The 27,399-nt window shown below is 36.9% G+C and overlaps 3 protein-coding genes across 4 annotated transcripts in view; all 3 read left to right on the plus strand.

The window, feature by feature from the left end:
* The first annotated feature begins 1,007 nt into the window (after positions 1-1,007).
* On the plus strand, positions 1,008-9,588 carry LOC106139265 (uncharacterized). Its single transcript, XM_013340675.2, has 3 exons — positions 1,008-1,158; positions 7,602-7,759; positions 8,195-9,588. The coding sequence occupies exons 1-3, from the start codon at positions 1,123-1,125 to the stop codon at positions 8,616-8,618; spliced, it is 618 nt and encodes a 205-aa protein (XP_013196129.1). The 5' UTR covers positions 1,008-1,122; the 3' UTR covers positions 8,619-9,588.
* LOC106140284 (poxin) overlaps positions 9,577-27,399 on the plus strand; it is a 209,168-nt gene continuing 191,345 nt past the window's right edge. The window contains exon 1 of the mRNA XM_060950797.1: positions 9,577-9,584. The gene's annotated coding sequence lies outside the window, so the exon portion shown is untranslated. The remainder of the gene's footprint in view (positions 9,585-27,399) is intronic.
* Positions 15,052-26,464, plus strand: LOC106138793 (uncharacterized). Of its 2 annotated transcripts, none has more exons than XM_060950676.1 (5): positions 15,052-15,150; positions 18,422-18,486; positions 22,400-22,665; positions 23,438-23,939; positions 25,282-26,464. In XM_060950676.1, exons 2-5 carry the CDS (start codon positions 18,430-18,432, stop codon positions 25,498-25,500), a joined length of 1,044 nt encoding a protein of 347 aa, XP_060806659.1. In that variant the 5' UTR covers positions 15,052-15,150; positions 18,422-18,429; the 3' UTR covers positions 25,501-26,464. The 2 variants fall into 2 exon arrangements, with proteins under 2 accessions (XP_060806659.1, XP_013195527.1); XM_013340073.2 differs by having other exon boundaries at positions 22,400-22,578.

Here is a 27,399-nt window from a genome sequence, read left to right on the forward strand (position 1 = left end):
AGTTCAGCTGTTTGGTTTAATGATAGAGTTGAGAACCAAATAGTGACAGGTTGCTAGCTCATCGCCTAAAAGAAGAATCTCAAGTTTATAAGTCGACCCCGCAAAGGATATAGACGTGATCATATGTATGTATGTATTCGACACATGAAATTAAATAATCCTATTTTAAAGTGTCCTTAAATTGAAGGCGTGTAACAATAAATGTTACAATGAAACTGTTATGAGGTCAAGCGCTTAATTTAATTCTTAGTCAATTATTTCAATTAGGTTAGTGCATCAAACACACGCACTATATATAACTAATTTACGCGTGTTACCAATTTGAAACGTAGGTAATACACACATATTAATAAATGAAAAAAATATACTTGACGAACTACACTGATTGAGTTAGCCTCGAATTAAGTCCAAGACTTGAGTTACGAGATACTCGTACTAACTCAACTATATGCTATATTTTATAATAAATACTTATATAGATAAACATCCAAGATCCAGGTCAATCAGAAAAAGTTCTTTTCTCATCATGCCCTGGCCGGGATTCAAACCCGAGTCCTCAGATGTCACAGACAAGCGTACTACCGCTATATATATAATATATATATATAGCGGTAGTACGCTTGTCTGAATATATAAGATATATAGCGGTAGTAATATATATATATGGTCACGTCTATATCCCTTGTGGGGTAGACAGAGCCAACAGTCTTGAAAAGACTGATTGGCCACGTTCAGCTATTTGGCTCAATGATAGAATTGAGATTTAAATAGTGACAGGTTGCTAGCCCATCGCCTAAAAAAAATAATCCCAAGTTTGTAAGCCCTTAGTCGCCTTTTACGACACATGGGACATCCATGGGAAATAGATGGAGTGGTACGGTTTAATAATATTTAAAAAACAAAATAAATTTATACATTATTTGGTTACCATTGGTCGTCGATACTGACTCCAAAAACCAACTTTCCTCGTTCTGTCCTTAACCCATCACGTCTCATGCGCACCCTACCTCACTAGCGGGCAGATGTGCGCGCGCGCAGTTCGTCTTTTTACTCTGTGGAGAGTGAGTAGGTCGAAGAGATCTAAGTGGATTAGAGCGCGGGTTTTCAAGTTTTTCAGATAAAATGAAAGTTGTTTGTGTTTTGGCTGTTTTTGCTTTGGTAAGTGTTTGTTTAATGTAGAATTAATCAGTAATTATGTAATTAAAATAATAAATTAAATTTATACTTGATATAAAATTAAATCACTTTACAAGAAGATGGGCTAGCAACCTGCCACTATTTGAATCTCAAATCTATCATGAAGCCAAACAGCTGAATGTGGCCTTTCAGTCGTTTCGGGAATGTGGGCTATATCTACCCCGCAAGGGATAATGACGTGATTATATGAATGAATGAATAAATTTAATAAGAAAACAAAAGCACTGTAATGTTTTATGTAATCCGTTAAGTCTCTATACATACATAACATACATATGGTCACGTCTATATCCCTTGCGGGATAGACAGAGCCAACAGTCTCTATTCTTATTCAATTTTATTAAAATCTGGTTCTGGGTTTATTAAGTAGGTAAAGTTTATAAAATACACATGTTATTTCACCAATAATATGAATAAAAAAAAATGAATTCTTAATTAAATGTATCAATAACGCATTTTAATAATGAATGTGAACTATAAAACAATACATGAATTGCAGCTGTACAATTTTAAATATTGTTTGGTTTGACTTGCACACATTCATACATACATATCACGTCTTTATTCCTTACAGGGTAGACACTGTGGACAGGGCCAACGGTCTTGAAAAGACTGTCACCTTCAGCTGTTTGGCTTAATGATAGAATTGAGATTCAAATAGTGACAGGTAGCTAGCCCATCGCCCAATAAAAGAATCCCAAGTATATAAATCTAGAATAGAGGGTGGGTAACACGCTACTAATAGACACATACATACATACATATAATCACGTCTATTTCCCTTGCGGAGTAGACAGAGCCAACAGTCTTGAGAAGACTGATAGGCCATGTTCAACTGTTTGGCTTAATGATAATTGAGATTCAAATAGTGACAGGTTGCTAGCACATCGCTTAATAAAAAAATCCCAAGTTTGTTATCCTATCCCTTAGTCGCCTTTTACGACATCCATAGGAAAGAGATAGAGTGGTCCTATTATTTTTTGGTGCCGGGAACCACACGGCACTTTATAAAACACACAGCATTTTATAAAAATTGTAAACGTAACCACATACAGTATGACAAAACAAAAAAAAACTATTATTTATCACGTTATTGGTACTAATTATTATATAGAGCAATATAAGGCCTTACCCAAAAAATATAATGTTATATTAAAAAAAAAGCCATTGATAAAATGATATGCCATTGACCGTAATAGCAAACTTATCGACCGTGACAATGACTGAAGAAGCATCTGACAAAAAATGACCACAATTATTGTGTGAAAATTCCAACTGGAACGGACAAATATTGCCACGGAACCAATAATGTGGTAGTGCCGTGTGGTTCCCGGCACAATTCATAATAAAAAAATGGTCCACTCCTTCTCATTCTCTTCAATCATTATGAAGATGACCTTCGAGCCATTTTTAAGCTATTGGCTCTGTATATTTATATATGTAGGTAAGTGATATTTGAGTATTTCAGTAGATATGTGTATGTATTTTATTTTAACACTAACTTTCGTCCGCGGCTTTTGGCTTTATATGTACTCCACAATTATACCTATGTATGATATATTAATGTTAATTTAATTTAAGCATTAAAGCGAAGAAACAAAAAAACTTACTTACTTTTTTCATTCATTCATTCATATATTCATTCAATAACGCTTGTGGGGAAGACAGGGCCAGCAGTCTTGAAATACGTTCAGCTGATAGGCTTACTGATATAAATGAGATTCAGATAAGTAGTGAGAGTTTGCTAGCCTTTCGCCTAATAGAAAAATCCCATCCCTTAGTCGCTTTTTAAGACATCTGTGGGAAAAAGATATCGGTGGGAATGATCCTATTTTTTTTTCTATTGGTGCTGAAAACCACACAGTTTTACGTACTTTGAAAAAAAAAACGTAGATTCGAGAAACTTTATTTAGCGAATTTCTTAACTAAGTTAGTAACAAACTCTCTCCACTCTCATCTAGATTTCCACTCGTTCCTTGAGACATGAAAGCCATGAAAATTGATACTAACGTGATATCACTCTGCGTCAATATTTGATATGCCTTGCGGGGATGGATTACCGATAATTATATTATATTTTGTCCAGCGTGAGGCAAACGTGTTAACAAAGTCACGCTGTTTTGTTTGTTATTTTTACCTAAGACGTGAAAAGAGTTAAATTTGCATCATGCGTTAAATCATTCACGTTTAACTTTAGAGTTTTATTCATTCATAAGTTTATGAGAATTAATTGACATAAGAATATAAATGAATGAATAAAACAAATGCCTTTATTGTTATATGTCATAGAAAAAATATAGAATAGAATAGAATAGATTTATTTTCAAAATTGGATACAAGTGACGTCAATAAGTGATAACTTATTGACGTCACATCACTTAAATCTAATTATAACTACTACCGCTTCCAAAGCGCATGTGTAGAAGAAGCGGCGGAACAAACCACACTGCAGCATTTTCATCGTACGTCAATATACAAATATAGATCTCTTAAATCTAAATCATGGACGAATGCACATTGTCTACATTAAAAAACATGAATGAATGTAGAACTAGTTATTTCAATAAAAAAAATATATTCAATGGGATTGAGATCAGTTGCATAATGTAATAAGGCCGCCTTTTATACCTACATCACCATAGTTCGGTTCTGGATAAGTTATTTTTGTTATTAATGTAAGTACATACATACATATGGCCACGTCAACATCCCTTTGCGGGGTAGACAGAGCCAGCAGTCTAGAAAAGACTGTTAGGCCACGTTCAGCTGTTTAGCTTAATGATAGAATTGAGATTCAAATAGTGACAGGTTGCTAGCCCGTCGCCTAAAAGAAGAATCCCAAGTTTAAAAGCCTATCTCTTAGTCGCCTTTTACGACATCCATGGGAAAATGATGGAGGGGTCCTATTTTGTTTTATTGGTGCCGGGAACCACACGGCACCTAAACCTATATTTTTCATTTATTTGTTTTTATTTTATTTTGTTGAATGGACCATTTATCGAGGAAGGCTTTAGGCTATATAACATCACGCTGCAACTATAAGGAGCAAAGAAATAATGGAAAATGTGAATAAAAAACGGGGAAAATTATTCATCTTTGAGGGCTTCAATGATGCCCAAAATAACTATTCCACGCGTACGAAGTTGCGGGCACAGCTAGTAAATTATAACAATATTAGTGTATCGTGTTTTATTATCTAATTAGCAATCAGAAGACATAACGATACCATAACATAATAATATAATAAACAATATACCATTATCTGCTCAGCTTACACAATATGTCATCTTGTTATACCAATTTCTATTGTAATGTTATAAGTTAGACGTCCGTCCAGAATTACAATAAATATTGAGACCTAGTCTATGGTAATGTAAAGGTTTATTGTTGGCACTAATAACTATGATGTCACACTGCCCCTCCACTGACAACACGTCTTAATCTCATACCGGGTAGACAGAGTCGAAATTTAGATACCACCATCAATAGAAAAAAAGAATACGACCACTTCATCTCTCTCTCATGGACGTCGTAAAAGGCGACTAAGGGATAGGCTTATAAACTTCGCATTCTTCATTTAGGCGATGGGCTAGCAAACTGTCACTAGAATCTTCATTGTATCATTTAGCCAAATGGCAGGTCTATTATTGTCTTCAAGGCTGTTGTTTCTATCTACCCCGCAAGGGATATAGACGTGATTATATGTTCGTATGTAAAGGGGAATCAAAAATTATAGAATTCTTGCTTCTCCTTTGTCTAGAATCATGAAATTTGGAAAATTTGGCTTTAAGTGAGGTTATATATAGGAACGGCATACCCCGGCCTCGTCTTCTGAATGATTATGATGCAATCATGACTAAGGCCAGGAGGAAGAAGAAGGTGAAGCATAGGAATAGAAAAAGTCTAAAAAATTAGATAATGGTTGACTGGTAGATAATGCTTCAAGCATTAAGTCCGCTAATTGTGCTTAGGTACATTTGTATTTTTGTGCAATGAAGTTTCTAGCAGGAATATAGGTAGAAAAAATATCATGAGAAACTTTTATACATGTAGTTCTAATAAAAAGGGTAAGGACGTAATTACCTCGAAAAATTGTTTACTTTGTACATACATACATACATACATAAAATCACGCCTCTTTCCCGGAGGGGTAGGCAGAGACTACCTCTTTCCACTTGCCACGATCTCTGCATACTTCCTTCGCTTACTTTTTACTTTGTACCTAATAAAATAAGATTCAAAATCCCAAGTGTCAATAAGGACGCGCCCGTCTTGATCCTTGATCGCAATGCCACGTTCACAAACGCCGCGCACGTAGTCTTGAGTCTGGCAATGACACGTTTCGTTTTTAGTGATGCCCATTCTGAATAACCTTTGTATTTTGTGTGTGTGGCGACATCTATACGCTACAAGTCACAAAAATAAAAATCACGCGACGCGACTTTATCAGTCAAAAACAGCGAAAAACCTAAATCGCGCAAGCGAAGATTTCACGGATTGGAGAAATGAATACAACCTCCGACACAACATCGTCGGAGCCGCGGTTCCCCAGGCATCACACCTAGCCTGGCGGAAGATCTTCCCTTCGGTGGCGGTCGAGCCGAATCATCGCTCCCGCTACATGTGTAAAATCTTATATGCACCAATATTTTATAAGAATATTTTTATGTGCCGTGTGGTTCCCGGCACCAATACAAAAAAGAATAGGACCACTCCATCTCTTTCCCATGGATGTCGTAAAAGGCGGCTAAGGGATAGGCTTATAAAATTGCGATCCTTTTTTTAGGCGATGGGCTAGCAAACTGTCACTATTTGGATCTCAATTCCATCATTAAGCCGAGCAGTTGAACGTGGCCATTCAGTCTTTTCGGGATTATTGGCTCTGTCTACCCCGTAAGGGATATAGACGTGATTATATGTATGTATGTATGTATGTATGTATGTAATATTTTAATTTATTTTATTTTTATTTATTTTCTTACATCTGCCATTACAGATTTTATCTAATGCGATAGTGTAATATCTCTCATGTATACGTGTTTCCAGTAACCTCCCCACCCCCAGCCCTGGGTCCACTTAGTCATATTATTTTGTCCGTACCTTAGAGAAACCCACACATGCAGGCATTCTGCCGTGTGGTTACCGGCACTTTAGAATAGGAGCACTGCATCAGCACTCCTTCCCATGGATTGATAAGATGTATGTATTAGACATGATGCTTTAAGGCGATGACCTGTCACTGTCAGAATATAAATTCCATCATTAAGCCAATTAGCTGTATGTGGCCTCTCAGTCTTTTCTAAACTGTTAAATATAAATATATACGGGACAAATTACACAGATTGAGTTAGCCTCGAAGTAAGTTTGAGACTTGTGGTACGAGATACTAACTCAACGATACTATATTTTATAATAAATAATTATATTGATAAACATCCAAGACCCAGGCCAATCAGACAAAGTTCTTGTCTCATCATGCCCTGGCCGGGACTCGAACCTGGGACCCCCGGTGACACAGACAAGCATACTACCGCTGCGCCACAGAGGCCGTTGGCTATGTCTACCCCATAAATTATGAAGACTCTATATATATAACATTAAATACAAACAGATAAAAAATCCAGACTATCGCTCTTTTCACTCTGACATCCGGATATTTGTTCCGGACGATAACCGGACAGTTATAGACAGGTTTACCAAACTGGGTAATGCGTTTGACGAAGGTTCTCGAACAATTTCTGACGTTAACTTGAAAGAGTAAATTTTGTTACGTATCTTTGGAACTTAATAGTTTCGACGATTTATTTAAAAAGAGATATTTCATTTTTTAATGTCAGTTTTAAGTAATTTATAATGTTGTGAAACCAAAAGATAGGATTCTTAAGTGATGTTCCATTACAATGAATATAAATTAGTTTTTTTTTTATTTTTTTCAGTAGAATCTTCCAACACTACACTTCAGATCCTGGGGTCGCGCTTTCCTATATTTCTCTTTCCACTTTCTACAGCGTCTGCAATTTTGAGACCATACTTTACTTTCCATTATGATCAAGATAACATTTTTCCAAATATTCAAATAGCTACTGAAATTATGTACAAGTTATTCCGTATATGAATACATAGGATTCCTCTGTTTCTCTAAGCTCTTTGTATCTGATGTTGACCTTATTATTTCGGGACAATCTTAATTAAAAAAAAAAATACTTGCAATCTGGTATCATTTAACAAACACACAAAACAAATGCTGTATAATTGAGAACCCCTAATTGAAGGCGATGTAATATGTCTAGGCACGTTGTTATTATCTTTATACACAAATTGTAAGGCTATTTATTTATATAAAATTTAACAATAGTGTTGCTTATCTATTTTAGGTAATCCAAGTCTATTTTCTGGTCTTCCAGGTCTACCATCCCAGCAGCTGCAGATCAGTAGACTCCGAAGAGTCTGTGGTCAGCGTGTACACCACCCAGCCCACCACGGCCGGCACCGGGAAACCCCTGGATGTATATCACCAGATAGCCAATAACATCGCTGAGAGGATCACTTCACCCATCTATAGGTAACCATTAGGAGTTTAGGAGATATCAGCCCTTGGTACTTTAGAATAGGTACACGCCATCTCATTCTAATGAATGTTGTAAAAGTTCACTAAAAGAATAGGCACCAATTGTTCGTCTAGTGTAACTTTTACCATGATCTAACAAAGGTTGCGGAGGCCAGATTGGAGTCGCTTCGTGCAGAAAACCTTACTTACCCAATTCAGGATTACGAGTATGGTCAAAAAGCGCATACTTGGGTAATGATGATGGTAATGATAAAAGAAATGGTGAAGGTAATGATGAAGGCAATGATGTAACCGGGATTTACGCTACGATTATGATTTACTGTCTACCCCACAAGGGATATAGACGTATTTATATGTATGTATGTAGAAAGAAGATAAATCAATTAATAATTAGACAATTGCTTACATATAAAAAAAATTCAATTGCAGATTTCTTGGCTACGACAGAAATAAAACTGACAATGCAACGACTAGGAAACCGTGGGACAAAATCGAACTCTTAGACGAAAGTGCTGAAGATGTGACCAGGTCTGACCTTCCCCCAGTCGATAACGACATATCTAACGATAAAGATATTGAGGAACTTTCACTAGATGCTTTGAAGAAGATTGAGAAGAAACCGGAGAAAATTGTGTTATTCTCAAGTTATTTGCCTGTAAAAGGAAATTTGGAGGTCAATGATACAATCACTGATGATGAAGATCCCTTTGAGTTTAACGATGATGATGAACTTGATGAGAAACCGAGACAAAATCAGTTTTTGTATTTCTTTGAAGTTTTAGGAAGCATTCTGCAACTCGTTTGGGGAGGTATTGTATCGTATTTCAAGCCATCAACTAATACTAGTTCATAGATATCACTTATTAATTTAGGTTTTTTTAAGTTGACAAAATATTATTATTTCAATTTCTAAACTGTATTAATAATAAATCTACCTAATTAAAATGAAGTAAAATTCCTAAACTTCAAACTAAACAAAATATTAAGGGGTACTTAAATAATCTTTTTTTTTTAGTTTGGTAGGGGTACTATATACATATGTATATGTATAGTAGAAACATACATTACGAATATGTTGAGCAAAGGCGGACTTATTGCTAAGCAATCTCTTTCAGCCAACCTTTGGGTAGTGCAATACAAAATTTTATTAATTATGATGATCATACATACATACATATAGTCACGTCTATATCCATGGTAGGGTTGACAGAGCCAACAGTATTAACAAGACTGATTGGCCGCTTTCAGCTGTGTGGCTCAATAACAGAGTTGAGAATCAAATAGTGACAGGTTGCTAGCCCATCGCCTAAAATCGGAATCCCAGGTGTACAAGCCTATCCCTTAGTCGCCTTTTACGACATCTATGGGAAATACGGTATCATCATCATAATTAATAAAATTTACCCCTACCAAACTAAAAAAGATTAATTAATTATTATTAAAGTACCCCTTAATATTTTGTTTAGTAAAAATACATATGTATTTTTTTATAGAGGAATAAAGGGGAATAAAGATAAATCATATTGTATTGTATTTTTATAACAATCTCGCTTCTGTTGAAGCATGAGTTCTTTTTAACTTTGTATATATTTTACAAATGTGATATGCTTTGAAATAAAGAATATGTTGACACAATAAGTTAGAAAAATGTTAGGATGAATCACGTATTTTTAGTTCATATTTTTAAGGTTTATGTTTTGAACTGGTGCCATGACGTCTCCTTAGTCAAAATATCCAAGTTCTTAAACATATGTATTTAAAACATTAAAGTTATATAATTTATTGTAATCTTTTCATCCAAAGAATTAAATTATTAATAATGATTTATCTTTTATTGGTTTTGTTTAGAATATACATACATATGGTCACGTCTATATCCCTTGCGGGGTAGACAGAGCCACCAGTCTTGAAAAGACTGAATGGCCACGTTCAGCAATTTGGCTTAACGATAGAATTGAGATTCAACTAGTGACAGGTTGCTAGCCCATCGCCTAAAACCAACGCCTTTTACGACATCCATGGGAAAGAGATGGAGTGGTCCTATTCTTTTTTGTATTGGTGCCGGGAAGCACACGGCACGGTTGCGGTTTAGACTACATACATACATATATTCACGTCTATATCCCTTGCGGGGTAGACAAAGCCAACAGTCTTTTAAAGACTGATAGGCCACGTTCAGCTATTTGGCTTTAAGATAGAATTGATATTCAAATAGAGACAGGTTGCTAGCCCATCGCCTAAAAATAGAATCCCAAGTTTGTAAGCTTATCCCTTAGTCGCCTTTTACGACATCCATGGGAAAGAGATGGAGTGGTCCTATTCTTTTTTGTATTGGTGCCGGGAACCACACGGCACGGTTACGGTTTAGACTATATTATACATACATATGTACATACATATCATCACGTCTATTCTATATCCCTTGCGGGGTAGACAGAGCCAACAGTCTTGAAAAGACTGAATTGCCCTGAATTGCCTTGACTGAATGCCGGGAACCACACGGCACGGTTACGGTTTAGTTGATTTACAAATGAGGCTATAATTTTCTCAGTCCAGAGTTCACATAACGACTGTTTGTTATCTCTGTACTTGGATAGGATCTCGTCAACCCCTATGACGAAAATCTCTAGCCACTTCTAAACTCTGTCTACCTTATTAAGAATCAAACAAAGCACTATCTATACTAATATTATTAAGCTGATGAGTTTGTTTGTTTGAACGCGCTAATCTCAGGAACTACTAGTTCGAATTGAAAAATTATTTTTGTGTTGAATAGATAATTTATCGAGGAAGGCTTTCGGTTACGTACTCGTATATAACATTACGTTGCAACTATCAGGAGCGAAGAAATAATGAAAATATGAAAAGAACGTTGAAAATTATTCACCCTTGAGGGCTTCAATGATGCCTAAAATAAGTATTCCACGCCGACGGAGTCGCGGGCACATCTAGTATAAAATACATTTTCGTGCACAAACAAACAGACAAACAGTAATGGAACAAAGAATCACTGCTTTGTTCGTTGTTACTTCTCATGTTTTACGAGATACTAACACCCTATTACACCGTATAGGAAATGTGGGCATTATTTATTACTAGCTGTGCCCGCAACTTCATCCACGTGGAGTAGTTATTTTGGGCATCATTGAAGCCCTCAAGGATGAATAATTTTCCCCGATTTTTTCCCATTTTCTATTCTTTCTTCGCTCCTGATAGTTGCAGCGTCATGTAATACAGCCTAAAGCCTTCTTCGATAAATTGTCTATTCAACACAAAAATATATTTTCTAATCGAACAAGTAGTTCCTGAGATTAGCGCGTTCAAACAAACAAACAAACTCTTCGGCTTTGTAATATTAGTGTAGATGTCATAGGTATTATGCTGTCGTAATGATAAAATGACTTTGAATTTTAAATTTCGTAACTTTTTTGCAGGTTTAATGACAATGATAGAAATAAATTAGTTAACAAAATGCTCATGAGACTTAATTTACGGCAACTAATCAATGTAAAGATATAAATAAAATGTACTTAATGCTTTCTTATTAAACAAATAAATTTTACTCTTGTTCGGTGTAAATGGATGTCACACAGACTCGCACAACACAAACGACGTCTCTGAGAAACATTATGATATAGCGAGTAGCGCCCTCTATCATTTTTTATTTCTTCCTCCGCAAATTCGAGTAATTTCTCATCGGATACGATGATGGACGTATGAAGTGTTATCTGTGATTGAAATCAAAAAAATATCCTATTTTTATATCGTACTAGATTGGCCGTGTGGTTCCCAGCACCAGTAAGTGCAGTGTGGTTCCCGGCACCAATAAAAAAAAAGAATAGGACCACTCCATTTCGTTCCCATGGATGTCGTAAAAGGCGACTAAGGGATAGGCTTATAAACTTGGGATTCTTCTTTCAGGCGTTGGGCTAGCAACCTGCCACTATTGCTTGTCAGTCTTTTTAAGAGTGTTGGCTCTGTCTCCCCGCATGGGATATAGACGTGATTATATGTATGTATGTATGTATTAGATTGGCTCGATTCCTGATTCCCGTGGGAATATAACATAAAAAGTTACCTACTAACGTTACTCCTGAAAATTTTATGTCATGTCTTTTTGTTGTTAATAAATAATGTACAAGCCCCTTCAATTGATGTTATAAACGACTATATGAATTCGAATAATAAATAAATAAAATAAATCGACTATTTGATTCAATTAGTAGCCTGTAGCCAATAAAAGATGCAAGACATTGGAAAGCGATGGAGCGCGGTTACTTCGTAATTGGATTATGAGAGTCAAAGCCTGGAGGATTTTTATTACTGGATGCGGTATAACGATTTACTAGGATTTGTAAGACTATCAAATCCTAGTAATTTTGCCGTGTGGTTTCCGGCACCAATACAAAAAAGAATAGGACCACTCCATCTCGCTCCCATGGATGTCGTAAAAGGCGACTAAGGGATAGGCTTACAAACTTGGGATTGTTTTTAAGGCGATGGGCTAGCAAACTGTCACTATTTGAATCTCAATTCTATCATTAAGCCAAATAGCTGAACGTGGCCATTCAGTCTTTTCAAGACTGTTGGCTCTGTCTACCCCGCAAGGGATATAGACGTGACCATATGTATGTATGTATGTTATTCTCACAAGGCCACGAGGTCCCGGGTTCGGGCGTTAGTGGATCGAATCATGATCTATATTCGGACCCTGGATAGTGACGATAAAATCCTAAACGGCCTGGGCCTTGGGATGTTGATATCTATTCAATTACTATGGATACATCTTCCGAAATTCTCTCTTATTTGCACTACTAGACTCCAATTTTCGTAGACGGGATATTTCAATTTACAGTGGCGGTGCCGAGGGCATATTCTATAAAAATAATTTAACTTTCAAACACTCACTTTCATCATTTAACGTAAGTAATAATCGCTTACTTTTCCCGTATTCATTCCAGTGCAGTTCCGAAGTTAATCAGGTCAGCGGGTCGGAGTCCAGAATTTGCCAATTGAATTAGCCGATCCAATTGATTTTAGCGATCTACGAACGGACAAGACATTTTATTATTGGAAATTTTATTCCCGCTAGGTACCATTTGTAAGGAGATTTGATTTAAACTGTGGCTCCACAGTGCCGTGTGGTTCCCAGCACTAATAAAACAAAAGAATAAGACCACTCCTTCTCTTTCCCATGGATGCTATAAAAAGCGAGTAAGGGATAGGCTTATAAACTTGGGATTCTTCTTTTAGGTGATGGGCTAGCTACCTAGCCACTATTTGAATCTCAATTCTGTCTTCAAGCCAAAAAGCTGAAGCTGAATCCTTAGCCCTTAGTCGCCTCTTACGATATTCATGCGAAATAAGATGGAGTGGTACTATTCTTTTTTCTATTGGTGCCGGGAACCACATGGCATTATTTATTTTATTTTACTTATACACTTATAGATAACATACACATATGTATAAATAGAATCCCGCCTCTTTTCCGGAGGGGTAGGCAGAGACTACATCTTTCTTCCATCAGATTAGCTCGTAGTTATTTCAAACACGTATTTTCTAAATACATACAGCAATTATTTCACTTATTACAATTCTGATCACGTCTGTCATATGAAAGCGTGTATAAATGTTTGTGTGTCATCTCTTGAAATAACTTTCGCCTAAACATTTATTCGCATATCATCACAGCAAAATTCTATCATCACATATGATCACGTCTACATCCCTTGCGGGGTGGACAGAGCGAACGTCTTGAAAAAAAATGATAGGCATATACATACTCAGCTGTATGGCTTAATGATGGAATTGAGATTATATATAGAAATAGTGACAGGTTGCTAGCCTATCGCCATACATAAAAAAAATCCATTTTCTTTTCTTTTTATCATACACTAGCTGTACCCGCGACTTCGTCCACGTGGAATAGTTATTTTGGGTATCATTGAAGCCCTCAAGGATAAATAATTTTCCCCGCTTTTATCACATTTTCCATTATTTCTTCGCTCCTAAATGTTGCAGCGTGATGTTATATAGCCTAAAGCCTTTCTCGATAAATGGTGTATTCAACACAAAAATATTTTTTCAATTAGAACCAGTAGTTCCTGAGATTAGCGCGTTTAAAAAAAACAAACAGATCTTCAGCTTTATAATATTAGTATAGATTACAAATCTTATATCTAAAAGCTTTTAAAAAGTTTCCACTCATAGGATTGCTATTTAAGAAATAAACCAAATTTAAATTTTATTAATATCGACACTTCCAATATTTTTAATTCCTTATAAAAAAGAATGAAAAAAAAAATATACAAATTCAATTATCGCCAGTTTTCCGTTAAAATAAGATTTAAGTAAACAAATTCTTAAGTTCCTAAAAAAAGATTAGATATACTTCATTAATTAGTCAAAAAATAAAACCGTAAATACTTCATTTATGATGTGAACAAAATTTACCTGTATGCTAATACTTGGTCAGTGACCAGGCGTGATTGTCCTGGGAAGAATTGTACAGAGCTGATGTTACCTCCAGCAGACCCTGGGCCCCGCAGTGTAGTAGCGGAGAATGCAACCAGCACCCGTAGTATAGCACGCGCTATACTTCTTTTATCGCGCGAAAAAATATCGCTGTCCCGTTTGCGTCATAATAAAAAGCCACACAAAGAAGTTTTTCGCGCGATAAAAAAAGCGTCGCGCGTGCCTAACTACGGAGTCAGGAACAAGTAATTTACATTAGTAATTTTTTGAGCGTAAGAATAAAACATACATTTGCTGCTATAATTCTGGAAAATACAAACTTTGACAGCGTTAACTAGACTTATAAAATAGAGATACTGGCGTTTATTAACTCTTTTATTCCGTAAGTACAAAGTTTCTGAGAAGTCAGTGGTCACTTCTTTGTGCACAAAAACCTACTTACTTTATAAAAAAATTAACCAATGAGTTCTGTGTTTTGTTTTTTGAACGAAACATTTCCGCTTATTTATAGCATTGTTTCTTCAAACACAAAGGTTAAATTATTAACATAATTCAAATATGATATTAATGTATTGATCACAAAATGATAAGTCAATTAAAATGATCAATTAACCTACTCGTAAAATTAAAATTATTATACAAATGTCTTCTTTTTAAGAAATAATGGAGCTGCCACAATATTTACGTACCGCATAAGTCTGGTATACTCGATAAAGTATTCTCCAAAACGTATCTTATCTAAGGAAATGACTAAAGCAAAAACAGGTTTTAATTCGGACACTCATCTCTGTATAGATCCTAAGGTCAGTATCCTCGAGGGATGCTGAACAGTGAGGCGGCGCGCGCGCATCGCTCGCACGTGTGTTACAAAGTTTGACACATCGATTTTTTTTTATTTGGAATTTTAAGAGGTATGTACTTTTTTTGGTTTTTATCCTACAATTTTTTATACATAAGCAAATGCCTAGGATAGGACATGTCTAAAATCGTGTGGTTCCTGAACCTGCAGACTAAAATACTAGGGCCAATCTACATTTTTGGGGCTTGTTTAATTCTTATGATATCGTTAAAAGCGAATAAAGAAAATGTGAAATTCCCAAGAAGGAATCATGCCTATCTGAGGCACCATTTATATGGCATTTTAATCTGATAAATGTGCCAAATAAATCCGCGCTTAGCATTATTTCTTACATTTATATAGTATAGTACTAGCTGTTGCCCGCGACTTCGTCAGCGTAAATTTCGAGTTGAATCTTAATCATACAGTCAGATACAGACAGACAGACAAAAAATGTAAAAAAATAAATCTCTATCCGTTTCAGTCAAAATATTAAATGTACAGACAAAATATTTTTCCTGTTTTATTATAAGTATAGATTTAATATTTGGTTTATTTATTTTTATTTTATTTCGGTTGTTGTAACGACCATCTAATGCCTCATTCTCATACTATTTACTCTGATCTCTTATTTCAAAATAAATGTCCATTGTCAAAGGCATACCCCGGGTTCCTCTCCAGAGTGGTGAGGATGCAACCGGGACTAAAGCCAGGAGGAAGAAGATGCTTATGTTTACTTTGTTACTATATGTTCTCAATTCTACCATTTAGCCAAACCAGCTGAACGTGGATTGGGAGACATGAACCCTAAAGTCTTTTCAAGACTATTGGCTCTGTCTACCCCGCAAGGGATGTAGACGTGACCATATGTATGTATGAATCCTAAACTGGTACAGTCAGTCAGGTTTATACACGAAGCGACTCCCGCCTGAACCCCGCAACCTTCGCAGGTAAACTTAATATTATTGTGGATCGATCATGGTTACCACATCCAGTTGCCTGAATGTGCAGGTTTCCTCACGATGTTTACTATAAAATCTAAATTAACCTTAAAAATGGTCATTGGTACATGACATGCCGTGTGGTTCCCGGCACCAATACAAAAAAGAATAGGACCACTCCATCTATTTCTCATGGATGTCGTAAAACGCGATTTAGGGATAGGCTTACAAACTTGGGATTCTTTTTTAGGCGATGGGCTAGCAACCTGTCACTATTTGAATCTCAATTCTATCATTAAGCCAAATAGCTGAACGTGGCCATTCAGTCTTTTCAAGATTGTTGGCTCTGTCTACCCCGCAAGGGATATAGACGTGACGATATGTATGGATGTACATGATCGAGCTGAGATTCGAACCTGTGGCCTTTCTGCGCATCACGCATTTTAACCGGGCGCCTTACCAATTCGACCACCGACGCTATAAACGACCATAGTAAACATAAGCATATCTTATACAAATCACTAGTCCTGCCCGTTGGTTCAAATAACGGTATTAGAGTCTAGTTCCAATCCGGTATTGCAACGTTAAACAAGGATTGTTTATTTATTGTTCAGTTCGTATCACTGGAAGATACGAGAACATTAATTAAACTTACAACGGGAATTTAATTTTCCAATATTAAAATTTTTAGTGCCGTGTGGTTCCCGGCACCAATAGAAAAAAGAATAGGACTACTGCATCTCTTTCCCATGGATGTCGTAAAAGGCGACTAAGGGGTAAGCTTATAAACTTGGGATTCTTCTTTTAGGCAATGGGCTAGCAACCTGTCGCAATTTCAATCTCAATTCTATCTTAAAGCCAAATAGCTGAACGTGACCTGTCAATCTTTTCAAGAATGTTGGTTCTGTCTACCCCGCAAGGGATATAGACCTGATTATATGTATGTATGTTAAAATTATTCAAATTGAAATTCGAAATTGTTATTCATTACTAACTGTCCCGGCAAACTTTGTTTTGCCATATAAGCAATTTCTAGTTAAAAAAAAATGTTAAGGGCGGACAACACTTATCACTAAGGGGTATGAAATATAGATGTTGGCCGATTCTCAGACCTACTCAATATGCTCACAAAATTTCATGAGAATCGGTGAAGCCATTTCGGAGGAGTACGGGAACGAACATTGTGACACGAGAATTTTATAAAAAAGACTAGAGGCCGCCCGCGACTTCGTCCGCATGGAAACCCTATCAATCCCGCGGGAACTCTGGGATAAAAAGTAGCCTATGTGTTATTCTGGGTCTTCAGCTACCTACATACCAAATTTCATGGTAATCGGTTCAGTAGTTTTTGCGTGAAAGAGTAACAAACATCCATACAAACTTTCGCCTTTATAATAGTAGTAGGATTAGAGTACCTGAAACCGCCGAGGTGGCATTAGGAAAGTTATGAATGTGGATGAAGCGAAGGAAGTATGCAGAGATCTTGGCAAGTGGAAAGATGTAGTCTCTGTCTACCCTTAGTACATACATACATACATACATAAAATCACGCCTCTTTCCCGGAGGGGTAGGCATAACTCTCTTCATACAAGCTCGGCGGTTTCGGGTACTTTTGACCTGACCCTTTACCAGGACGTCCTTAATTTGATACAAAGGTATAAATAAATTTTGTTAATTTGTTAGAAAATAACAAAATAAATTAAACCCAAAGGTCTTAAAGTGTAACGACCTGCGGCCGGAGCCAATAACCGCGAGGTTTCCTTCTCGTAAACTTTACAGGCTCTAACTTGACCGTAAAAATAAAAACATTGTTAAGCAATACCGGATTTATGGTCTCACTAAAGGGTCTCACGCATTTATGTGTGGGACGAAGAAGATTAGATTTTTTTAACACTGCAGTCCCCGTAACATAGCACGCGCTACGCCGTTTATATCGCGCTAAAAACTACCGCTGTCACGTTTCACGCCAAAAATAAAAAGCGAAACTTCCGTGCACTTTTGCAGGGGAACATAATCCATAATGGATCATGGTAACTGCTGTACAGATGAATGTTAGTCGTCTATCACGCCAGGGCTAATGCCAAAACGATAATGACTTATTTCTGGATCGTGGTCTTAGATAAATGGTAGGAAAGAAGTGTGGTTGTTGAAAAAAGAATAGGACCACTCCATCTCTTTCCCATGGATGTCGTAAAAGGCGACTAAGGGATAGGCTTACAAACTTGGGATTCTTTTTTAGGCGATGGGCTAGCAACCTGTCAATATTTGAATCTCAATTCTATCATTAAGCCAAATAGCTGAACGTGGCCATTCAGTCTTTTCAAGACTGTTGGCTCTGTCTACCCCGCAAGGGATATAGACGTGATTACTTTAAGAACTAATTAACATCGTGTTTCGTTTCAGAATTAACAATGCTTCGGCACTTCGTGTTACTGGCTCTGGGCTTACAGCTGACACAGCTAACCTTGGTATGTAGAAGTAAATTTTATTGTCTTGAATCTGGAAAACATTATAAGAAAGAAACATTCATATCCGCTCTTCTGAGCTAAAGTTTTATAACGTATGACTTCCGAAAATATCCCAATTGCTTTGTAAGATTTGAAAATGAATTTATTTGTACTTATTACTTTGTTCCTTCCTAGATTTGAGGCAGACGAAGTCACGGGCGAACTTTATTTGTTTCTTTTTGAAGAGTTATTGTATTTCTATCAATGCCTTCATGTAGTCATTTATCACAAATTCCTGTAAATTACTTACATACTTCCTTTCGGTAAAAAAGTACAGAACTTCTCTTGCGTAAGTTGTCATTATAAGTTTTAAATAATTTTAAATTACCATTTTAACTACACCTGCTATTTTAATTATTATTTTTTGTATTGGTGCCGTGTGGTTCCCGGCACCAATACAAAAAAGAATAGGACCACTCCATCTCTTTCCCATGGATGTCGTAACAGGCGACTAAGGGACAGGCTCACAAACTTGGGATTCTTTTTTAGGCGATGGGTTAGCAACCTGTCACTATTTGAATCTCAATTCTAACATTAAGCCAAATAGCTGAACGTGGTCATTCAGTCTTTTCAAGACTGTTGGCTCTGTCTACCCCGCAAGGGATATAGACGTGACCATATGTATGTTAACTACACCTGCAGTTGATTTCTCTTAAATACAGTTTTGAATAATTTATGAGTACAAGTATTACATTTTCGTGTGACCAATTTCACTTTCGCGTCTCACTGTAAAATTTTGTAGACCGTTACCTGAAATATTGTATATCATGAAAATTTTCTTTGCTAGTCGTCTATCGTTTCCAATTTTATTTATTTACATGGTTGTAGACATCGAATTTTCGATGATTCCTTAGTAAAAAGCCTACATCATTACGAACCTTAATTTGTCATACAACATATATAATTACAATATTTATAAATGAAGGTATGTTACACCATATTATTACAACTAAGTATATATACAGGATGTCTGGTAAATCGTGTTTCATATTTAAGAACAAAATTAAATCGTCAGCACATTCTTTGTTTTTTTACTATTTTATATAGTCTTTGTGCCGTCCGCCGATTTTTATTTTACTATTTTTATTGATATTTAAAAGTTTTTTTTTGTGGTTAAGTTGGATAACTCAATAAAATTATAACCAAAATTCAAAATTCAAAATTCAAAATTTTTTATACATTATTATAGGATATTATTATATCGCTTAATAATTGTCGTATGGTTTAACAACTTGGTTGACGTCAAATAAATTACTTAAAAACTAAGTTTACTGCCGCTTCCAAGGCGTCAGTGCAGAAGAAGCGGTAACAAACTGCACTGCAGCATTTTCATCAACAACGTCAACTTCACAATATTAAATTATACTTAGAATAGAATGTGGACGGGAGAATACATTGTTCACGGGAGATTTATATATTTATGAGATTTAATATTGAAAAAAGAAAAATATATATATATATATATATATATATTATGGATTGCCAATTTTAAAAAGATTTATGTACAGAGTGTACTGAAATTTTGATTTAAGTTCAAATTAAACTACAATTAATTATGAGGTTCCTGTGCCAAGCTCGAGCCAGATGTTTTTATCATTAAGGTAATCATCAGTCCTATAATAAGCCTTCTCACAAAGTACTTTCTTTACATACTCTTTGAATTTTCGGTTGGGCATATCAAGAACAGACTCCGGCAACCTATTATAAAATCGTATACAGTTCCCCATAAATGATTTACTGACTTTGCTAAGCCTATGAAACGGCATGACTAATTTATGTTTATTACGTAAATTTCTATCAGTTGTGGCACTAACTTTTTGAAAAAAAGAGGTATTTTTCCTAACATACATTATAAGATCAAAAATGTACTGGGACGCTACTGTAGGTATGTTTATTTTCTTAAAGAGTTGTCTTAACGAGTCTCTTGGTCCTAAGCCGTAAATTGCGCGAACGGCCCTTTTCTGAATTATAAAACCCCCTAATTCATCTTATTATTTAGAACGAGAATCAGGTAATTTGCATCGCGATTTTTCTGACACCCTGTATAACCAAATCTTAACGAGCCATCTTATATTTTCTTTGTTTTTGACAAATTTAAAGTTATTAATTTAAAGGTAAAGGGTCAGGTCAAAAGTACCCGAAACCGCCGAGCTTGCATGAAGAGAGTTATGAATGTGGATGAAGCGAAGGAAGTATGCAGAGATCGTGGCAAGTGGAAAAAGGGTAGTCTCTGCCTACCCCTCCGGGAAAGAGGCGTGATTTTATGTTATGTTTTTTTAAAGTTATAAAGATGTGAAAAGACAAGGTAACGGCTTCCGCGCCGGGAATATGAGTGAGGGTAGCTCATGCTCCTGGCATCAAAGCTGTAAGCTATGGCACCGTGTGGTTTTAACAGGTTTAAGCGCCTCACAACCCGTCTGGCTTCTCTTAGCGGGTAGACAAAGTCTTTCCACAAATAAAAAAAGGGATTTTGGCATAGCGAACTTTTGAAACCTATCATTAAACCAAATAGCTGAACGTGGCCTATCAGTCTTTTCAAGACTGTTGGCTCTGTCTACCCCACAAGGGATATAGACGTGACCATATGTCTGTATGTAACGTGTGAAACACTTGGGACATCTAAAAGTAAAAAAATACCTATGTTTTTACAAATTAATGGCATGATTTGAAATATAAAAGCGAAAACAGAGTTAAAAAGCTAGTTAAAATTAGTATCTACAAACTATTATTGGTTTTTTCTTGAATTAATTATCCATCTACAGGGCACCTACCTCGATCTAATGAATTGATGGAAAAACAATAATGGTTAAAACGATTAGGGTCACCGCGGTCACCGCTAATGAAATTGTTACCTTCTGAGAAAGAATACGTTGGTGCTAATAGATTGAAATGTATCAACATTAAAATAATTATGAGGTAATAACCAAAGTCGTCAAATAGTCTGGTTTGAAATTGAGTTAGAATCGAGACGCCATTAACTCGATCAAACCCTTGGTTTGAAGCCAAAACAGAATTAGATACATACATTCATACATATAGTCACGTCTATATCCCTTGCGGGGTAGACAGAGCCAACAGGCTGGAAAAGACTGATAGGCCACGTTCAGCTGTTCGGCTTAATGATAGAATTGTGATTTAAGTAGTGTCTGGTAGCACGCCCATCGTCTAAAAGAAGAATTTCAAGTATATAAACCTATCCTTTTACGATATCCATGGGAAAGAGATGACGTGGTCCTATTCTTTTTTTATTGATGCCAGGAACTACACGGTACCATTCAATGTAACTGAATGTAAAAGTTCTTTGAGACATCCAGCTAAACATGACCTTCAAGTCTTTTAGAGATTGTTGTCGCTATCTGCCCTGTAAGGGATAAAGACGCGTGATTATATGTAGTAGATACTACATAGATGATGATGATGAGATGATGATGATGATGATATAGAGCCAACAGTCTTGTAAAGACTGATAGGCCACGTTCAGTTATTTGGCTTTAAGATAGAATTGAGATTCAAATAGTGACAGATTTCTAGCCCATCGCCTAAAAGAAGAATCCCAAGTTTATAAGCATACCCCTTAGACGCCTTTTACAACAGCCATGGGAAAGAGATGGAGTGGTCCTATTCGTTTTTCTATTGGTGCCGGGAACCACACGGCACTATACACAACTATAAATACTATTATACCACTAGTAACACAAAAAAACAAGTACCCGAAACCGCCGAGCTTGTATGAAGAGAGTTATGAATGTGGACGAAGCGAAGGAAGTATGCAGAGATCGTGGCAAGTGGAAAGAGGTAGTCTCTGCTTACCCCTCCGGGAAAGAGGCGTGATTTTATGTATGTATGTAACACAAAAAAGTATTAAACTCTACAGGTGGAAACAGCACAACAGTACGTCAAACTCTCCGATTCCTACCTACCAGTGGCAATGCAGGTCATAGCCCATCTGACCGACCAAATGGCCTTCGAAGTGAAGGACGAGCCCCAGCAGCCGACCAAGAAGCCCACCACGCCAAAGGCCACAACGAGGAGACCAGAAGTGACCAGCAAACCGTACGTGGGGCAGTATACCTTGGACAGCTTCTACCCTGGACCTTTCCAGAGCTTCGCTAGCGGATGGGTGATGAAGTATGGGTGGAGGTGATCTATTCTTCCTTCTTTCTAATTTGACCTTTTAATTTTCTATTGTTTTCTAATGAATAGCATCTTTTGTGAGGTATCTTTGCGATATAGAAGGATAATAATTTGTTCCCGTAATTGCTTTCTTATCTGTCTGTTTCTTTTCATATTTTTTTAAACTTATGCTTTAGATATACTTTACTTCACACCTTTTTAATTGATGATCATTGATTTTTAATTCAAGCTGTCTGCCATTCTTGGAATTCTTCTTGTAGGTGATGGGCTAGCAATAACCTGTCGCTTAGCCTAATTCTATCGTTAAGCCTAACAGCTGAACGTGGCCTATCAGTCTTTCAAGGCTGCTGGCTTTGTCTACCCAGCTAGGGATATAGACGTGATTATATGGGAGGATGGACTTTTTTGAACCATCTGGTTCTCGGCACCAAAAAAAGAATAGGATCACCCCATCTCGTTCCCATGGATGTCATAAAAGGCGACTAAAGGATAGGCTTATAATCTTGGGATTCTTCATGTAAGCGATGGACTAGTAAGCTGTTACTATTTTAATTCCAATTTTATCATTAAGCCAAACAAGACTGTTGGCACTGCCTATCCCGCAATACAGACGTGATTATATGTATGAATGTTTTTACCAAATGGAGATAAAATAGACATCGTGTCTGAAAATAATGCATGTCTATTAATAGACATCTCTATTACCTAGTTTTTTTCGTCGACTTATTAAAAGTTTTCGATAAGCACTAGTCCCATTAATTTTTTTAAACTTTCTCAGCTTGGATCAAACAACAGCTCACCACAAGCCTGGACTATTTGCTCCCAACTCCCCACCTCGGCCAATCGACAGAATTCTCCCAAAGAGCCCGCAGAGATTCGTTCTTCTGCCTCTCGAATACAACTCGCAATACACCGTCATCGAACCACTAGAAAGACGAACAGAAGAACCGTTACTATCTATCCAAGACGAAGAAGTCAGACCTTTAATGGAACCCAATCCTGAAGCGGCACCATTACTACCACCTCATTTCCCATCAGATAAACTTTCAAGATCCGAAGACGGGGATGAGAATTTGCAGTATTTGTCAGAAACAGTAAGAGATATGATCAAGATGGCGAGGGATCCTGATGATGAGAGGCTGGTGGACGTGTTCGGTGACACCAGGGCTGGACCGACGACGGGGAACAAGGCGTCTCTTTCGTCGTCCAATTTGAGGTTGTTGCTGCTGTATGATCTGCTGAGTAGGGAAGCGAAAAGGCAGAAGCTCTCTGATTATGGCGTAAGTATTAACTTTATTTATTTATGTACAACAAGGAAAATAAGAAAAAAAAAACTTAAAATAAAGAGAACTTCAGTACAAGGGTACAACTTCTTTCTAGAGAAATTACTTCTTTTTATTATGTCTACTAGAGGTCGCTCGCGACTTCGTCCGCATGGAAACCCTATCAATCCCGCGGGCACTCCGGGATAAAAAGTAGCCTATATGTTATTCTGGGTCTTCAGCTACCTACATACCAAATTTCATCGTAATCGGTTCAGTAGTTTTTGCGTGAAAGAGTAACAAACATCCATACTGACACATCAATCCATACTGACAACATCCATACTCACAAACTTTCGCATTTATAATATTAGTAGGATAAATCCGTCAGGAAAAAGATGCTTTTACAAAATCTGTACGAATTGTGGGAAAAGGTGGTTCTTTTCTGGACGCTTTGCCGTTCGTGTCATGTGGTTCCCGGTGCTATAAAAAACAAGAATAGGACCATTCCATCTCTTTCCTGTGGATATCGTAAAAGGCGACGAAGGAATAGGCTTATAAAATTGGGATTTTCCTTCAGGCGATTGGCAAGCAACCTGTCACTATTTGATTTAGCCAAACTGCTCACGTGGCCTATCAGTCTTTCCAAGACTGCTGGCTCTGTCTACCCCGCAAGGGATTGACGTGATTATATCTATTTATGAGTATCTGACGGTTATTTTCAGCTGAATTTAGTCTTTGTACCGCACCGCCAATTTAATTCATTAAACTAATGAAAATTTATGAATGAGCCTTAATTTGAGGTTTTTGGGAAATGGGATAGGTCTTATGAGCAATTCATTAACATTAAATTATACTCATAACACCAAATGCCTTGTTCTGGTTTCAATAATTTTTACTCTGTATTCTTCTACCTCTTGCTGTAAATCTTCACACACACACACGGCCACATCTTCACGTCTCCGGAGAGGAAGCTAGGCGCGCTTCATGACCATGATTGGGTGTGTCAGGTTTTTACACAAGGCGACTCCCATCTGACCTCCGCAAATTATGTTGGGGAACTTCACCAATACCGCCGAAACCGTACCCGAAACCGCCGAGCTTGTATGAAGAGAGTTATGAATGTGGATGAAGGATTTGACTTTATATATTTGTAATATACCGTGTGGTTCCCGGCACAAATAAAAAAAAAGAATAGGACCACTCTATCTCGTTCCTATGGATATCGTAAATGGCGACTAAAGGATAGGCTTACAAACTTGGGATTCTTTTAAGCGATGGGCTAGCAATCCGTCACTATTTGAATCTCAATTCTATCGTCAAGCCAAAAAGTTGAACGTGGCTCTCTCTTCATTTCCAGGGCTTTTCACCAGCAGTGATGAAGACCCTCGTGGGCTCCTCAGACGGAGGTGCCAGAGCCCAGCTCAGCCTGGCCCTGTCCAAGATGTTGGAGCGGAACGACTGCGAGCATCAGTACGCCAACAACCGAGCCAAGGAGATGGTCGCCGAACTTGCCAAGGACGAGTCCAAGTTGTCCTCCGAACTCAGATACCTTCAGCCTTTGGTGTATTCTTATTGATTTTGTGAAAAGGAATTGACGAATTTGACCTCTACTGGTGATTAAAATTGAATTTCCGCATAATTTAAGTTAGTTCCTTTGGGAGTAGTTCAATCAGTGAAGTCCCGTAATTAACTAATTGACTTTAAATTTTTGCGTTGCTCTTTACTATTAATTTTATCTCGGAAGTTTATAAGGTACGTTACGTGCGCGTTTAATACCTGGATTAATTATAAAAAGTCTCGTTTATATTTATTAAAAAGAATAGAAAAGAAATTGCAAACCCTTTTCAATCATTGCTCTAGTATTGACATACGAGTATCTACGCTACCCAACAATAAGTGTTCTTCCTACAGGCATTAATTCCATCCTTACCCCTCTCAAAGGAGCCCTGGGTGCGCCTTTGACTATGGTCTAAGCTAATCATAAATACAGACTCTAAATCGCGCTAGCAAAGTTTCTACGAATTGGAGCATACACCTCCGACTCTCGTCGCGCGGTTCCCCGGCGCCTATATCTAGCCTGGCTGAAGATCATCTAAATGCCAAGCAATTTCTTGGCTTATTAAGGATATAAAATAAAAATATCGTGCGTTCGTCCTCTCCATGTTTATTACAGAATGTTTTCCGGATCGGAATCGAAAATGCATTAAGTATAAAGTGCTCATCGGTAAAATTGTAACAATGCCATCTAGTGCAAATCGGTGGAACTACAACGCAGTCATACCATATTGTTGCGTTTCCAATCCTAATAAGTTCTGAAAAATCAGTTAGATGGCGCTGTCGATAGACATCTTCCCGATAGCTCGCTTGAATCGTCATGGTTATTTGAATGTATTGAAGTTAATCCTTCTTCATACTCCTTTCAAAAACCTATCTTCCTGGTACAATAAAAATAACTGTTTATGGCAGCCTTCGTCGGCTTGATTAAAACCCATAGAGGTCAAATTTTGTCACTATTTTAATATTTGCCATATACTTTATGAACGAAGATTTTAGTAATAAACAAGTATTGTAAAGATCGTGTTTATTTTCGCTTAAAACAACATGTTTACTAACTTCATGACATTGAGTCTTTCAATAGACACGTGAATACAAAATTAAAAGCTCTATTGACAAAGTAGCTCACATAAATACTCGTATATTCATCATTCATTATATAATCACATCTATAGCCCTTGCGAGGTAGGCAGAGCCAGCAGTCTTGAAAACTGACAGGCCAAGTCCAGCTAAGTAGTAAGGCTTGAAGATAAAATTCAGATTCAAATAGTGACTGTAACACAAATCAATATTCAGACGTCTTCATAATAATATCTGTGAAGTAAGAAATTGCATTTGTTGCAAAAATAAAGAGAATTACAATTTCTGGATGCGTCAACTACAAATAACAGGAAGAATAAAGGTTTAAAATATATTTTATTCATTAATATTAGCGCCAACCATCGCCATATTTCAGTTGTTTTTTTTTGTGTGTGTGTATGTGTGCTAACACTTCTCACGGGCACGATTGTAAATGGGATATTTGGATTTGCTAGCGTAAGTGTGTTGAAAATTTGTTTAATTATCCCAACATCCTACTAATATTATAAATGTGAAAGTTTGTGTGTACGTCAGTATGGATGTTTGTTACTCTTTCACGCAAAAACTACTGAACCGATTACGATGAAATTTTGTATGTAGGTAGCTGAAGACCCAGAATAACATATAGGCTACTTTTTATCCCGGAGTTCCCGCGGCATTGATAAAGTTTCCATGCGGACAAAGTCGCGGGCGGCCTTTAGTATATTATAAATGCGAAAGTGTGTGTATTTGTTTGTTACCCCTTCACGGGTTATCTATTGAATTCATATTCTTGAAATTTCCTTTTGTGCTTTTAAATTAGTAAATTTACGAATGAGTAAATAATTAAGAGTCTGGTGAA

The sequence above is a fragment of the Amyelois transitella genome, chromosome 22 (genome assembly GCF_032362555.1).
Source record: "Amyelois transitella isolate CPQ chromosome 22, ilAmyTran1.1, whole genome shotgun sequence".
NCBI classification, from domain to species: domain Eukaryota; kingdom Metazoa; phylum Arthropoda; class Insecta; order Lepidoptera; family Pyralidae; genus Amyelois; species Amyelois transitella.

What these genes read in the sequence shown, in the direction of transcription:
- LOC106139265 (XM_013340675.2), top strand. Translation starts at nt 1,123, where the DNA reads ATGAAAGTTGTTTGTGTTTTGGCTGTTTTTGCTTTG. An exon ending in TTTTGGCTGTTTTTGCTTTG is followed by an intron (nt 1,159 to 7,601) that starts GTAAGTGTTTGT and finishes CTGGTCTTCCAG; the next exon opens with GTCTACCATCCCAGCAGCTG. An exon ending in ATCACTTCACCCATCTATAG is followed by an intron (nt 7,760 to 8,194) that starts GTAACCATTAGG and finishes ATTCAATTGCAG; the next exon opens with ATTTCTTGGCTACGACAGAA.
- LOC106138793 (XM_060950676.1), top strand. Translation starts at nt 18,430, where the DNA reads ATGCTTCGGCACTTCGTGTTACTGGCTCTGGGCTTACAGCTGACACAG. An exon ending in AGCTGACACAGCTAACCTTG is followed by an intron (nt 18,487 to 22,399) that starts GTATGTAGAAGT and finishes TAAACTCTACAG; the next exon opens with GTGGAAACAGCACAACAGTA. An exon ending in AGAAGCTCTCTGATTATGGC is followed by an intron (nt 23,940 to 25,281) that starts GTAAGTATTAAC and finishes CTTCATTTCCAG; the next exon opens with GGCTTTTCACCAGCAGTGAT.